General features: G+C 37.7%; 1 protein-coding gene across 1 annotated transcript in view; it reads left to right on the top strand.

Annotated features, from left to right (window-relative positions):
• ttyh2 (tweety family member 2) overlaps positions 1-16518 on the top strand; it is a 48093-nt gene extending 31575 nt beyond the window's left edge. The window contains exons 3-6 of the mRNA XM_051124801.1: positions 4197-4308; positions 12360-12580; positions 13800-13895; positions 15946-16518. Of these exons, the coding sequence (XP_050980758.1) occupies positions 4197-4308; positions 12360-12580; positions 13800-13895; positions 15946-16066 (550 nt within the window). The 3' untranslated portion in view covers positions 16067-16518. The remainder of the gene's footprint in view (positions 1-4196; positions 4309-12359; positions 12581-13799; positions 13896-15945) is intronic.
• Positions 16519-16559: the final 41 nt, after the last annotated feature.

The following is a 16559-nucleotide window of genomic DNA, read 5'->3' as shown; positions in this document are numbered from 1 at the left end:
AGCGCTTTGGTTCTATTTTAAGGACTCCTAAATTTATTGTAGCTGTTACTCTAACTGTTCGTATGCCATGCGTGCATTTGTGGGTGGATGGTAAATTTTAAGACTTTTTAAAGTAATTAAAATTGGCAGTAAAGAGTTTTATGTTGCAAAAATAATTTTAAATAAATGAACCATGGGGAGCAATTTCCTACAGTCTAGTATTTTTGTCATAGATTTATAAACATCAAAGTACCTTGAGTTTTTCAAATACAGGCTTTTCCTCCTTTTTGCCTGTCTGATAACAGGCTGTAGCAGCTTTCTGCAGAGGCATTCTGATTCAGTTCTTTCCCAGCAACCATCTACAATGTTAATAATTTGGGTAATTCATCTTGCAGAGTGCAGCAAAAAGAGCTGTTCTCTCAGCTGTCTCTTCCAAACAGGTTTTGCATTTGAAATGTTTGGTTAAACACTGAAAGAAGAAAGCGCTTTGTCTCATGATGAAGTCTTTTTTTTGTGAGCAGTGTGTTTGAATAAATCTGTGAGCTAATCCATGAAAGGATTCAAATTCTGCTGTTCTTAGTCTTTTGCAGAGACAGACTTCTGAGTATTGGTATGAAGTCTAATCCATTTTGTAGCTTACTTTGACCAAGAACAACATGCTTGGATAGTAAAAAAAATCACCATAACTGACATGAAAAGCAACCAACCACAGTATGTTTTGCTTGCATCATTCAGCTAATTGTTACTTTTAAATCACTACTGATTATTTCACAGAATCCACAGTTTTACTTTTGGATATCTAGTTAACATGCTGCTAAACACTTTCAGCCTTTGAGTATCTTTTAAAGGTTTTATGCATTAGTTCTCCCTCAGAACTGCTCATTACCAAATTGCCAAATTCTGACTTTTTTTCTAGCAATTGTGAGTTTGTCATGCAATTCTGATATTTTTTTGTCTGACTTTTTTTTTTTCGTGGTACAAACTCACAATTCTGACTTTTTATCTCAGAATTCTGAGATGAGATAACTCACAATTTTGACATTTTTCTCAGAATTTCATGTTATAAAGTCATAATTAAGAGATATACTCACTATTCTGACAGAATTGTGTAATATAAACTTGCGATTCTGACTTTTTTTCTCAGAATTGCACGATATAAACTCGCAATTGCATGTTATAAAGTCAGAATTGCGAGATATAAACTCACTATTCTGACTTTTTTTATAATTGCAAGATATAAACTCACAATTGCAAGAAAAAAAGTCAGAATTGTGAAATACAAACTCGTATTTGTGGGAAAAAAATCAGAATTGTGAGGTATCTCGCAATTCTGACTTTTTCTTGCAATTTTGAGTTTATATCTTTATCTCGCAATTGTTTGTATCATGCAATTCTGAGAAAATATTTTTTGTCTGACTTTTTTTCATGATACAGTCTCACAATTCTGACTTTTTTCTCAAAACTGCGTAATGCAAACTCGCATTTGCGGGAATTTTTTATCTCATAATTCTAAGAAAAAAGCCAGAATTGCAAGTTTATATTACGCAATTCTAAGAAAAAGTCACAGTTGTGAGTTTATATCTTTTGTCTGACTTTTTTCGTGATACAAATTCATTTTGTTGTAATATCACATAATTAGTCAGACAAAAGAAAAAACAGTTAGGCATTTCTTTAAATGTATTCTTTTGTGTTCCAAAATATAATTTGTGAACTTTAAGTACAATGTAAACTTTACAATATATTCTGTATTTAAAAAAAAAAAAAGTAAAATTTAAAATAATAATAATACATTTTAGTTTATGTTACATAATTTTTGATTATCTAAATGTTTTTTAGTTTACATTGTTTTCCTATCTGTTTGTCTGGTTTTTTTTTTTTCATTTATTTTTAATTTTAGTTTCCCTTAATAATAACAACGCTAATCGAATCTGCCAATTTTAGTCAGCTCTTGCCATTTTTATAAGAATGCTGGCATGTATCTCTCTTTCTCTCTCTCTCTCTCTCTCTCTTTGCTCTCTCCAATGCAGCTCAATTTTCCCATGCACTTTTTAAATCAGAGATGCATCAGGAGAATGATGCAGTTTGGCTAGAGGCATCCAGCTAATGAGAATTCAATCTTCCCATAATTTTAATAAAGTCCCGTTTCAGGCCGCATACATTCTCCCATGTGTCGCTTAGGCGTAAGGCGGCACATGGCCTCGGGGCACTGTGCATTCTTTATGTGTTTGTGTTTGTGAGTGTGTCTTTATGACTCTTCACCCATTCCAAAGGCAAGAACTTTGGAGGAATCATTACACTTTTACATTTCCCCAGGAGTCCCCTGTGCAGCTCCACAGACTGTCAGTCTGATCTAAAACCACTCTCAATCCAAAACCAAGAACAGATTTTGCATTTCATTACTCTGCTCATTATGGTCCTGAAATGTCAAATGTAACACAAAGGAGGGTCGGTCAGGAATAGACTTTAAAGGAGAGCTTAGATGAACAATGCAGTACAGGATGTGACTTCACTTTCTGTGCAGTGTTCTTGACCTTATAGGGTCTCTGGGGGCTAATGAACCAAATACCAAGAACAGAGATGAGTCTGGCTGTTTTGATGACATCATTCTTTCTGTGTGAGATGCTTCCTGTTCCCATTGGTGAGAAGATCATGGCTTGGGGTGAAGGGAATGCACTCTCACGCTATAATTCTGTTTCATGCCAAAAACTCATTAACTTGTTTGTCTGATCTTGTAGATGGTTTATCTCAAATGGATTGAATTTGAAAACACATTTGGACTATTGTCTGATTTTAATGAAGCTGTGTAGTGAGCTAGAATTTGGTTTGGAGAAAGAAATATGATGCTTGTAATGAAATATCATGGCTATGTCTTCACCAATCCAATATTGCTTGGTATGTCAGTGCAGTTACTTTTAATATACAGTCCAAACAGTTGTAGAGACTGTCCAAAACTTGCCAGTGTGATAGTGGAGTGTTGTGGGTGGTTAGTAGGTGGTTGTTTACCAGCCCAAAATCTCTGTGGCATTCTAGTATTCAGATATGTCACAAGCCCCTACAGTGTAAGTTTTATGAGATTTTTCAACAGAAGAAAGCAAGTTATACAGGTTTGAAACAACACGAGGTTGAATAACTGATGGCAGAATAACAACAAATTGCGCATTTTAAGAGCATAGGGTTGGTTCAGAATAATTTCTTTGGTAGTGACCTTGTAACCTATTAAGAATTACAATGTAGTGATCCGATTATTAGTAATTGTATTTATGTTTTGAACACTTTGTGTCTTTTTCCCGTTTTCATAATGTTTGTGAGCTGCTTTCACAGGCAGAAGGCACCATCTTGTTTGTCATTTCCTCAGCCCTTATGTTATTTGTGTCTGGGGAACATTAGCCTCTGGCTCGCTATGGCTCCTGCTGAATATTAAAGACCTGCATGTGGCACGGGTACATTACCCATCCTACCACAGCGCCTTTATTTTCCAGTCATTTAACTACAGATCCATTTAGAGCCGAATCATTTAAAAATTATGTTTATTTGAGCCCAGGAAGCATTTTCTGACATGGCTTACTCGGCAACTGGCTTCAGTTTGTCCCAGTTGACAACTTGAATTCGTAATAGTGTTGTTGTTGTCAGCTGAAACAATTAAAAATCTTTTTTTGGTAGCTGAAATAAAGCTGTAATAAAATAAAATAAAATAAAAATATTAGTTGAAAAACATGAAAATCTAAACTTAAACAAAAATGAGAAATGTTGCCTTGAAGATAAATTGCTTAAATTACTAAAACTGAAATAAATGTGAATTAAAACAATATAGAAACGTAAAAAAAAAATAATATTGACATAACTGCATAAATTACTTCAACTGAAAATATAAAGTTAATTCAAAATGTTTATCATAACGTAAAATATTACTATTACAATATTTGCAGTGCTGCATTTGTTGTTTGCTATTTTTTTCATATTGTTCGACAGTGATTTTTGATTTTAAATATGGTAAAAGAAAATGTGCATGCTTAGTGGTAGCTAAAAGCATGATTAAAAACAGCCGACATAGTTAATAAAACCATGCAAGGAGGGAGGGATGTGTAAAACTTTGTGAATGACAGGTGTTCCAGATCTCTGGAAATCCCTTTGCAGATTTCTGCATGTGCATATTCCATGAGGGCCTGATGATTACAATGTGTGAACTAATTGTAACTTTTCACCTTGTGACTTTTCAGTGTTGCCGTGGGAGTTGGTTTCTATGGAAACAGTGAAACAAATGATGGGGTGTACCAGCTGACCTATTCTCTCTATAATGCCAATCACACGCTGGCGGGAGTGGACAGTTTGGTAAGTACAAAAATAGCAGCGCTGATTATAAATAGCACACTGAGACTGTTTTTGACTCCCTGACCAACTTTAGTCTTGACTGATTTTCAGCTGAAATGTCCCAATAGTCTCTCTGACGTCTGCCAAGCAAATTCACCCCCTCTAAAGTCTAACATCATCTCTTTTTCCTCCCCACAAATAGTTCTGCAGAAGCGTTCCTTCCAACCAAACCTCAGCCAGATGGTCCTTATATCCAGTTCATTTGCTTGCTCCTGTTAAACCCTTTTTTCTGCCAATCAGCGCTGCTAAAATTTCATGGGTTCCCCACTGAGTGCATGATTGATTTTCCGACATCCCTTTGCAATAGCAAGGACACCACTGAAGATATATGCAGCAACATGTAACCGCTCAGTCTATCTCGAAAGATGGGAACGACAAGGGTTATATCTGTGTGTGTTAGAAAACACGCACACACTCTAGTGTGTTCCTGTGATATGGAGTGGTTGGAGAAAATACCTCAAATTGGTTTTTACAGCCTTTTATGTTTGTGCAGTTATGAAGGCCTCTTTTTCCTTCTCGCCATTGTCCCTTTCAAGGCCCTGAAGGCTGGGGCATGAATAAAACCTAATTCATGTATCTTCAGCCAGACCTATTTATATCCGTCTCCGTTTTCTGATTCAAATGCGTAGAGCTGACAGTGACACTAAGACGCTTTAATCCTGCTTCACGCACCAATTTCATGCACTTGGTAGGGTCTTTCATGCCTCTGGTTGTGAGTTTTAGCTATTGCATGGTGGACTGAAAGATCTATCTATCTATCTATCTATCTGTCTGTCTATCTATCTATCTATCTATCTATCTATCTATCTGTCTATGTCTAACTGTCTATCTATCTGTCTATCTATCTCTCTGTCTATCTATCTGTCTATCTATCTCTCTGTCTATCTATCTGTCGTTCCATCTGTCATTCTCTTTATCCGTCTTTGTCGGTGCCGATAGCCTTGTGGGCGGAGTGCCGACATACAGCGTCATTGCGCTTCAGGTGTCCCGTATTTAATCCCAACTCGAGGACCTTTCCCGATCCTGTCCCCTCTCTCTCTCCCACTTTTCTTCCCATCCTATCACAATAAAGGGAAAAATGCTCCCCATTCATCCTTTCTATGTTCTGTTTGTCTGCCTATCCGTCCGTCCGTCCATCTGTCCATCCATCCACTCCATCCATCTGTTCCATCAATTCATCCATCCATCTGTTCCATCGCTGTCTGTCCATCCATCCATCTATCCATCTGTTCCATCGCTCTATCTGTCCATCAATCCATCCATCCATCCATTCCATCGCTCTGTTTGTCCATCCATCCATCCATCATTCATCCATCCATCATCATTCAGTCCGCCCTTCCCTCCATTTATTTATCAATTCATATGTCCATCTATCCATCTAGCCTTCTGTTGTTCATCCGTCCATCCTTCCATCCACACCTCCGTCCATCCTGTCTGTCCCTGCATTGTTCTGTCTAGCAGTCTGTTTATCTGTCTTTCCTTCCATCCATCCATCCATCCATCCATCCAACATTTCGTCCATCCATCCATCTATCATTCATTCATCCATCTATCCATCCATCATTCAGTCCATTCATCCATCATTCAGTCTGTCCATCCATCATTCAGTCCGTCCATCTATCCATACAGCCTTCCATCCATCCATCCTGTCTGTCCGTGCATCGTTCTGTCTGTCCAACCATACCAATTTTCATTTTGTCCATCGGTCTAGCGTTCTGTTGTTCATCCGTCCTTCCTTCCATCCATCCATTCATCATTCAGTCCGTCCATTTGTCCATCATTCACTCCGTCTATTTGTCCATCATTCAGTCAGTCCGTTTGTCCATCTGTCCAACCATCCATCCATCCTGTCTGTCCATTCACTGCTCTGTATAGCGTTTTTTTTCATCTGTCCGTCCATCCATCCTTCCAGTCCTTTGTTCTGTCTATCTGTCCATACCAATCATTGTTTTGTCCATCCATCTGTTAATTCTGTTGTTCATTTGCCCTTCCATCCATCCATCCATCTTTCTGTATCTTTCACTCCATCACTCTGTCTTTCTATCGATCTATCAATCAACCCATCTGTCTCTCCACACATACAGCTGCTATTATAAGGTGTTGTATGATGAGGCCAATTTAAGAGTCACACCTGTTGGTAGAACAGTCATCAGTCTCAGATACTGTCAGTTCGAGGTCCACTAGACATTATCATCAACTCTAGTGATTGCATCATCAACCCAAACCTATCCTTATATTTATTCCCATATATTTACTGGCTGATGACAAATATATTCACTTCCATATAGATCTTAAAAAATTGTGTAAAAATTTCAGTGCAAACATCTTGCAAGCTACAGATCAGTAATCCACAGCTGTTCAGCTCACTTACACCTGTTGTACGAGCCTTCAGGGAAGCATTTATGCTGTGTTTCTGAACTGATCGGAAACTGAAGGTGCTCTGAGCATCTGCCCGCTTACACTGTTGAGGAGTTGAGGATTAACTCCCCATCTGCACTAATGGAGATTAATGCGTCTGTTTCTGTCTCACTCTGAATTATGAGGCACACACTTATCTGAGGTCAACTTGATTCCCTCAACACACACTCTGAGTCATCACAAGCCAAAAGGCATAACTGACCTAGGAACTGCACTTTTGGGGGGGGGGAATCATCTATAATTTTCATTAGCAGTCTGCCTCAGAGCACATTGTTGTGAAAAAATGATGTAATGGTACTCAGAAGGACTAGAGATGTTTTTGGTTTTTAGGTCATGACCTCAGATTAATGTCAGCTAGCTTCAAGAATCATCAATACATTTATCTAAGCCTGCCATCAAGTAGAAGAGACCCTCCATTCTTGAATTGCTCCTTAGAGACCAGGTCCTTCAAATGGTACAAAGTGCCCACTGTCTGAAAAACCCAGCATGCAATGCCTATAATTAGCCATGAACCCTACGACAAAGGCTTTGATGAAGTCAGTTGTGGAAATCTTTGACTTCCTGATTGAGGCTCTTCAATGGCTCTGCCCGCCTGAAAACAATGATTTAATTTGGCATCCACTGCACACAGATGCTCGTTCTTTCTCTCTCTCACATGCACACGCATGCGCACACACTCTTTTTGTTTGAAAGCACTGAGCTGCATTTTCAAAGGAGTCAAGAGAAGGAGTAACAGGACTTTTTGTTTTGTTTTTTGCAGGAGTGTTGAGCGGTGACTGCTTAGTTTTATTGGTTCTGGGCCATAAGGTCTCTTGTTCACCTCCTCTCAACACCCCCTCTGTGCTTGCAAATGAACTGTGTGGCTTCCTGTGCAGATCTGTTTTGTGTTCACAGAGGCACCTAGGGATTAACAATGACATAAATTATTTGGTTTGAGTTACATGAGAAGAATAATGCTGTAGATTCATTTTGGGGCAAGTTATTACATGTCTTTTATGTTGTATACACTTTTATATGTTATTCTTTTCAGTTATTATTAATTTTAATTAATGTCAATAAACAACATGGTCATTGTGACAACTAACCCCATATGATGGAATAGCATGCTTTGTTAAATGTAACTATTTATTTCCTAGGTAATAATTCTAGAGATGTCCAATTGTTTTGTAGTCAGTACAGGAAAAGCAAATTATATTTTCAGGATTTTTATTTGGGTAATACAATATTACAGAATGCCAACCCAGAGCTCTGTTGTTCTATAAATACTCTGTTCTCTGCACGGTGTGACATGATGCAGAGCACTGGGTCGTTTTGTACCGTCCTCTCAGCTTGCGAAGGTCACTTTCTTGAGCGCTTTGACCAGAATGCGGCATTTTCTGGACCCAAGCCAGCTGCTTAACCATAACCGTGTTTTCATTGAGTGTAACTTTATCCAGAGTTTAGGTTTTGAGTGAGAAGTAGTCAGTGAAATGTTTGACAGCATAGATTAAAGTGTCACATTTGTGGACATTTCAGTTTAGGCAAAAGGCTACGGAATGTCTCGCTCAAGAAAACCTGGAGGAAAATAGTTTGAAGGCAGAGTCTGTTTGAAAGGGTTGTGATTTATAGACTACCTTTATTTTCAATCTGTGGAATGAAGGTTGAATGAGCTCTCGTTCAGGCTGGGCTCCAGGTGCAGGAGTATAAGTCACTTCAATGCTCTATATTGAAACTGTTGTCGGCCCCCGGCCCTTCACTATCCCCTCCTGACCATTCAGGACAGAACTGAGTCATAGGTGAATGTTAATTTACTATCTTGGATACTAAACTGTTAGTAGAATTGTTAACAAGAATGTTTTTTCGTCTCACTCTCTCTTGTCCTTTCTGCTTGTTTTCTTTATCGACTTGCAATGTGCAAACGACTGCCAACATTCTCATATTTAGACTGTATTTAATAGGGTGGAACATTTGAAATGTGTTAATGGTGCAGGAAATGCATGTTCTGCAGAGTTTTGAAAGTTTTTGCCAATGGTTGGTGAAAAAGTTGTGGGATTCTTACCATTTCAAACAACCCAAAAATTCTCTCTCAGGAAAAGAAGTCCCACAATCCTCCTGATATTCTTCTCACACATCAATTAACCGCGAGAGAAAATTGATAGAAAGTAATAACGACTTGCAGAGCTGGGAGCTGTTTATCCATCACCCTTGAGGCAGTTAATCAAACGTTCGTCGAAGGTGAATTTGAAGACAAAGTGAATTTGATTGTTGTGCTGAGTTCCTCAGATTGATTTTTCCTTTCAGTGTCAGGTTGTGAACTCTCTCAAGCTCAAGTTTTACCCCACCAGTTACATCTGATCTTTATCTTACTACTTCCTCACAGTCTTTGTTGCATGTTGGTCCTTATATGTTCATTTCTGGTTCTCAGTAACTATATTGAGAACCTCTGAACTAGTTCTACCAGCAAATCCCCAGACATTCCCACAGCCGTTATTAGAAGACCTGTAAGCAGTAAGGTCATCATTCCCTATTTGTAATCTCTCTCTTTTCTCATTTTTGTCTTACGTTCCCCCCCCACGATTTTAATGGAGAAATATAAAATCATATCTGGATATAGAGCAGGCAGCACCACTTAGTGCTTGTGTTCCATTTCACGCTTCAGCTCTCCCATTCAAATTTAATTGCAGAAGCTCTGCGCCTACAGAAACCAGAGACAATCAATTAGAGCCGCAGCGCTGGGAGAAAAATCTCAGTCTCGTATCTTAACCACTTCCTCATATGCATTACAGTTGTGGCTTAAGAAACACAGCTCGGATGTCTAGCGTTTGTTCATTAGCTGGATTATTGGATTACGTTCAGATGAGATATTAAACCCTACCGAGGAGGTTTTCACAGTCGCGGCCACACAATAATCCTTGCTATTCCCAAGAAACATACAAAATGTTTCTAACCCTCAGAACTGAAAAACATCAGGTCTTTTGCGTTTCGTGAAAGGAATCAGGAGAATGCAGTGCTGTTTTGAGGTCAAAGATCTTATGAAAAACAAATCCGGTCGAACTAGATAATCAATGTGGAATTGAGTTTCTCACAGCTTTGGGTATGAGATCACTTCGCTCTTGAGTAGTGATGTCATAACCTAAAGGAAACTGCTGGGAATTGAGTCTGGGCCATGAGTATTTGATTTCAGGATGTAGAACATTTGCCTGGGAATCCCCTGATTTTGCTGTTTTTCGTTTTTATTGAACTGTAAATATGTTGCATGTGCATGCACCCATCTGGCCTCGTCTCATCTATTTTTTTTCTAACAACACACTCTATTTAATGAAGCTTTTTGGTGGGTCTATTAGAAGGGATGAGGGAACATAAATCTGGTTACAAACCAGCTAGATATAGTGCAAAAGTATTCATACCCCTTCATTTTTTTCACATTTTATTTTGCAGCCTTATGTTAAACTGCTTTAAATTATTTTTTTCCCACATTAATCTACACTCCATACACCATAATGACAAAGCACAAAACAGATTTGTGCTAATTTATTAAAAATAAAATACTGAAATAAGTACATTGCATAAGTATTCATACCCTAAACTCAGTACTTACTTAAAGCATCTTTACAGTCTCAAATCTTTTTGAGTATGATGCGACAAGTTTTGTGCATCTGCATTTGGCAGTTATCTGCCATTCTTCACCTCACCTCTTCACCTCTCAAGCTTTGTCAACTTGGATGGGGGCTGGTAGACATTTTTAGGTTTCTCCAGAAATGTTTGATTGTTTTCGAAGTCCAGGCTGTGGCTGGGTCACTTAAGGACTCAAGTGTTGTCTATAAGCCACTCCTGCTATTTGCTTTGGGTCATCGTCCTGTTGGAAGGTAAACCTTCTGCGCAGTCTGAGGTATTGAATGCTCTGGTCTGGGTTTTAATTAAGGCTATCTCAATTTTTTGGAGCTTTCCTTTTCCTCTGACGAGTATAAGGCTACTATTACCACACTTTACTGTTGGGATGATACTCTGCAGGTGATGAGCAGTGCCTGGTTTCCTCCTCTGGTTCATTAGACCAGAGAATCTTGTTTCTCACAATCTTAGAGTTCTTTAGGTGCTTTGTTGCAATTCCAAGTGGGCTTTCGTCTTTACCGAGGAGTATTGAGTTTGTTCACACAGCCATAAAGCCCAGATCAGTGGAGTGTTGTTTGTCCTTCCGTAGGTTTCTCCCATCTGCATATATAATCATAGAGCTCAAATAGAGTGACCATCAGCTTCTTGGTCACAAGTCTAACCAAGACCCTTGTCCATCGAATGCTCAGTTTGGCCAAGAGGCCACCTCTAGGAAGTGTCTCAGTTGTTCCAACATTCTTCCATTATGGATAATGGAGGCTACATGCTTCTGTGAACCTTCAATGTAGCAGATTGTTTGAGCTCTACAGGAAGTTCTTTTGATCTCAGGGCTTGGTTTTTGCTCCGCTATGCGTTTTCAGCTGTTAGACCTTTTATTGAGAGATGTGTGCCTTTCCATATCTTACTCATTCAAGTAATTTGCCACAGGTTAACTCCATTTGAAGTATAGTAACATCTACAAGCAATATGAATGCTACTGAGCTCATTTTCATGTGTCCCAGAAAAGGTAATGAACACTTATGCAATGGAATCGTTTCAGTTTTCTTATTTCTAATGAATTTGCAAAATTGTTCAAAATCTTTTTTTGTGCTTTGTCAGAGTGTAGATTGATGTGGAACAAAAAAGTAATTTAAAGCATTTTAACATAAGCCTGCAACACAACAAAACATTAAAAAATGAAGGGGTATAAATACTTTCGCAAGGCACTGTATTTGTGGCCGTTCAGACAGAGAACAGCTCTTTTTAGAGCACATGCAGTACTTTCTCACATACCTAATTTGGCTTTTTCACTTCGCTACACTTTTAGAAAAGGCAGTACCAAAGTTGTCATTTGTTCCTCTTCAAAAAGTTACATTTTGTACCTTACCTACATCTAGAGGTTGCATATTGCTGCCTTAAAAGTACATATTAGCACCTGAAGTGTTCATATTAGTACCTTTTGAAAGGATATTGAATAAGAGGTTATGTTAAGAAGGACATCATGCATCTTTGTGTTCTTATTTATTCTGCATTTAACGTGCTTGTCAGCCAGATAAACAGATTTAGTGATTTTAAATCAACAGTATGAACTCTAAAAGCTTTTTAATTGCTTATATTTTAAATTGACTATTAAAAAATGGTTTTAATGTTTTCAATATTGAAAACTAAAGTACACAACCTGAAATAGTTTGGAAGAAGTCTGTTTTGCTCACCAAGGCTGCATATATTTAATCAAAAACTATAATATTGTGAAATATTGTTGCAGATTAAAATAACTGTTTTCTCTTTGAATATATTTTAAAATGTAATTTATTTCTGTGATTTGCATTTTGAATTTTCGGCATCATTACTCCAGTGTTCAGTGTGACATGATCCTTCAGAAATCATTTTAATATGCTGATTTGATGCTCAAGAAATATTTCTTATCATTTACAGCAACATTTGAAATTGTTGTAAATTTTTAATGGTAGAGCATGTCATTATAAAAAAGTATTTCTGTGTGCCCTAACAGTGTTGTTCTCTCACAGGTAACTGGTACTGTGGGAGGCATGCAGAGTGGCCTAAACGAGCACTTGTCTCGACTGGGCGAGATCTTTGCCGCACGGGGAGACTTTGTGCAGACACTGCAGTTTATGCAACAGATGTCAGACAACATCATTAAGCAGCTACTTGGGCTTCCAGATTGGGAAAAGGCGAAAGTAGACCTGGCCGCCATAGCTGATCAGACAGCATACGTGGAGTATTACAGGTAATGATGAGAGCTTCCATAATGTGCCTCTCCTGCAACACATTTTCTGTGCAATGCAGGTTTATTTTCTACTCTTGTTTTGTAGCAGGCACAAGCATGAAATTGCATCCTTGACTTTTCATACTCTCCTAAGTTTGGTTGAGTGAAGCGCCATGGTAGTCCATCAGCTGCTAATGCTTGACTACATATGTGTACAGTCTGTTTTATAACTGCATTTAAAGCCATTTCCTTGTGTTAGACACTATAGATCACATGTTATTTACTGCCTCAGCTTCACCGCTGGTCATCCATCAAAACATCCGCCAGTACTGCATTTTTATTCCCGCCATCTTTCCACATTGCAGATGACAGGTTGATAAGTGATGATGTCACAGTTCTTTAGCTTAGGTTGCCAGAAAAGTTCAACTTTGATAGGAAGCATATTAATATAGCTGGTATGTGATAGCGATAATGTGAATGTGGGTGTGCATGTGTCGGCGCGCAGTTTATAAGAAGAGACACGTTCATCTATTCCCCTCTGACAGGGTTTCAGCATATGAAATATTAATACCTATAGAAGTTGTTCATCTATTATGAATTATTTCCAGAGACGAAGAGCTCTCTAGAGTGGCCTAGGCAGAACACACACGCTAACAAGATGATTTTATATCTTAGGGATTGCGCTTTTGTAGCTCAGTCATGTTTTACTTAAGTATGTAACTTAAAATGCAACCTAAAATTCGTGAGGAGAAATAAAAATGACACATGGAACAATTCTTGACATGAAAGATGAGTATAAAATGAATGTGGATAGCATTGTTCTGATGCTATTTTGGTCTTTAGAGAATCTGATGTGATAAGAGAAATGTTTCATATTTTTGTTTATATATATTTTCCATGGTATTCTGTCAGATTTGAGAACAGTTGCTGTTAAAATATTTCTGAAATTCTAGAGGAGATGCATTTAAGATACTGGGATTGTTTTTCCCAAGTGAAAAAGAGAAGCAGATCTGTGTGAAACAGCTGAGAAATTAAAGAGATTTCGTTTGTCATTTTTCTTGCACAAACTCCTGCTTCTTATCCTGTTTATTTTTCACACATTTCCTGATTAACAATTACTAAACTTGGCAATATATTGTGTGAATTCCTCGCCAGCATCTCCGAACATGTCATTTAATGTTTATTCATTAACTTCTTATAAAAGTCTTCATCTGCTATGTTTTTTTTTTTTATTCTGAAGGTGGTTAACATACCTCCTGATACTGATCTTGGATCTGATCATCTGTCTCGCTGCTTGTCTGGGCCTGGCCAAACAATCCCGCTGGCTGCTCACTACGTGAGTACAAACATGTTGTTACATTGGGTTACCATGAGATGGTGAATACTGGAATTAAAGACAAAGATGTACAAAGAAAGATCTTTGTTTGAGTAGCTTCTCACAGAACCCTAAAATTTCATTGGTGCCCCGATTTTGAACTTCCAAATTGTAGTTTAAATGCAGGTTCAAAGGGCTCTAAACGATCCCAGCCGAGGAAGAAGGGTCTTATCTAGCGAAACGATCTGTCATTTCTTTCGAATAATTAAAAATTTGTATACTTTTTAAGCACTAAAGCTTGTGTAGCACAGACTCTGGGATGCGCGTTCACGACGCTACGAATCTCGTCTAAGGTCATCGTCTGTGTACTCAAAAAGGTAGAGTATGCCGAAAAACTCCATCTCATTTTCTCCTACAACTTCAGAATCATCTGACATTGTTGTACCTTTTGGTTTGTAAACAGTGTTCAACTTACTTGCACTTCCATAGTCTTTGCACTTTCGCTTTGTAAACACTGGGTCTGTAGTTCCGTGTGACCTTTCAATGTGATTCAGTAGTACGTAGCGTCGTGAACGCGCATCCCAGAGCCTGTGCTACACAAGCTTTTATGCTTAAAAAGTAAACAAATTTTTATTTTCTAAAATAAATGACAGATTGTTTCATTACATAAGACCCTTCACTCTTGGCTGGGATCGTTTAGAGCCCTTTAAAGCTGCATTTAAACTACATTTTGGAGGTTTAAAATCGGGGCACAAATGAAGTCCATTATATGGAGAAAAATCCTGAAATGCTTTCCTCAAAAACCATAATTTCTTCACAACTGAAGACAGAAAGACATGAACATCTTGGATAAGAGAGTGAGTAATTTTTTTTGTAAATTGTTGTTCTGAAAGTGGACTTCTCCTTTAAGGGTCAGATCGGGTATGAAAAATGGCCTATATTTGAAGAGAAACTTTATCTCAGAGAAGAAAAACAATAATAAAAAATGTATGATATGACCCCCTTTAAAATGTTATGACATAAGATTGAATAGAAAGAAGTTAATTAGAAGAAAGATCAAAGAGAAAAGAACTGCAAATAAAATGTTCTACTCATTCTCAAAGGATTGTCTTTAATACACGTGAAAAGAACAGAATGTTTTTCATTACTGTTCTCATCCAAATGATAAATTAAAAAGGGAAACCAATATCTTTGGCGTGAGTAATTGTTTAATTTATCAGCTGGATTTTACTGCATAGAATTTCCTAAGTAGAAAGTGTGTCATTTAGTAGCACAGTGGATTTCTGAATATGGAAAGCTTGCTGTCATGTTCAGTATAAAGTAAAGGAATTGTTCTGCAGTCTAATTTCAGAGAGATCCTAACTGAGATCAGTGATGGTGTATATGGTACAAACCCTTCGTTTATAAAGATTCATGGGGACAAAATCTGTAAAATAAGCTCTGTTGGGTACTGTCTACCCTTGCTCACAAGTACATTACAAACATAAAGCACAAACTGTGTAAGGATTATGCATGGTTGAATCTCATGTAAACAATATCATATTTCAGCCCAAAAATGAAACCTGTTTTTACATTTTTAGGTTTTGTTGTACTGTAAGGCTTTTCTCAACTAGTTTCACTTCAGAAACCAAATCTGACATTAGCAACCCAACACAGTAGCATAATTGTGACCCTGGACCACAAAACCAGTCTTAAGTAGCACGGGTAAATTTGTAGCAATAGCCAAAAATACATTGTATGGGTCAAAAATATTGATTTTTCTTTTATGCCAAAAATCATTAGGATATTAAGAAAAAGTCACGTTCCATGAAGATATTTTGTAAATTTTATACCATAAATATATGAAAACTTTTTTTCTTTTTTTTTTGACCCTCAGATTCCAGATTTTTAAATAGTTGTATTTCTGCCAAATATTGTCCTATACTAACAAACCATACATCAATTGATGAAAGCTATTTATTCAGCCTCACATGATGTATAAATCTCAATTTAAAAAAAAATTGACCCTTATGCCTGGTTTTGTGGTCCCGGGTCACAGTTGTTTATTGTATTATTTGTGGTGTGTGTGCAGGATGATGGTCTGCGGTGTTTTGACTCTGATATTGAGTTGGGCGTCTCTCGGAGCTGATGTGGCCACTGCAGTGGTAAGTACAAGCCAACAAGCCTGTTATTCAATCAGTGATTCTGTTTAGGTCATTATTCAAGATATGAGGAATTCAAGACAAACACATCAGTATTTCCAGAACACTTCATGTGATTTTTGTATCGTTGCGTATTTGTGATTGTTGTGATGTTATTTGGTTTATATATGCTCTTGAGGCGGGTCACAGTCAGTCCATCGCTATCAAAAGCTTGTTTATGTGGCAGAGCATGACAAATAATAGTCAACTGCTGTCTGCTTGCCTGAAGGAGGTGATAAACTTCCAATTTATTGCGTTTGATGTGGGTGTGTGTGCAATCAAAAGCGCTGTGGTTCATGTGTTTATTGGGAAAAGAGTTAAAAGTGGCAGATTTCATTAAACAACATCAATGAAAGAGGAGGAAATAAAAGAAAGGCCAAGTATTGTAAAAAACACTTTTGGAATTCTTTTATTTTACAATTGACACACGGTCTCTGCTCTGATCGTTTCCAGTTTAGTAAAACCAACCCCTCTAATGTTTTTTTTTTTTTTTTTTTTTTTTTTA

Source organism: Labeo rohita, chromosome 12, assembly GCF_022985175.1.
Source record: "Labeo rohita strain BAU-BD-2019 chromosome 12, IGBB_LRoh.1.0, whole genome shotgun sequence".
In the NCBI taxonomy this organism is placed as follows: domain Eukaryota; kingdom Metazoa; phylum Chordata; class Actinopteri; order Cypriniformes; family Cyprinidae; genus Labeo; species Labeo rohita.
This window is presented reverse-complemented; position numbering and strand designations above follow the sequence as displayed.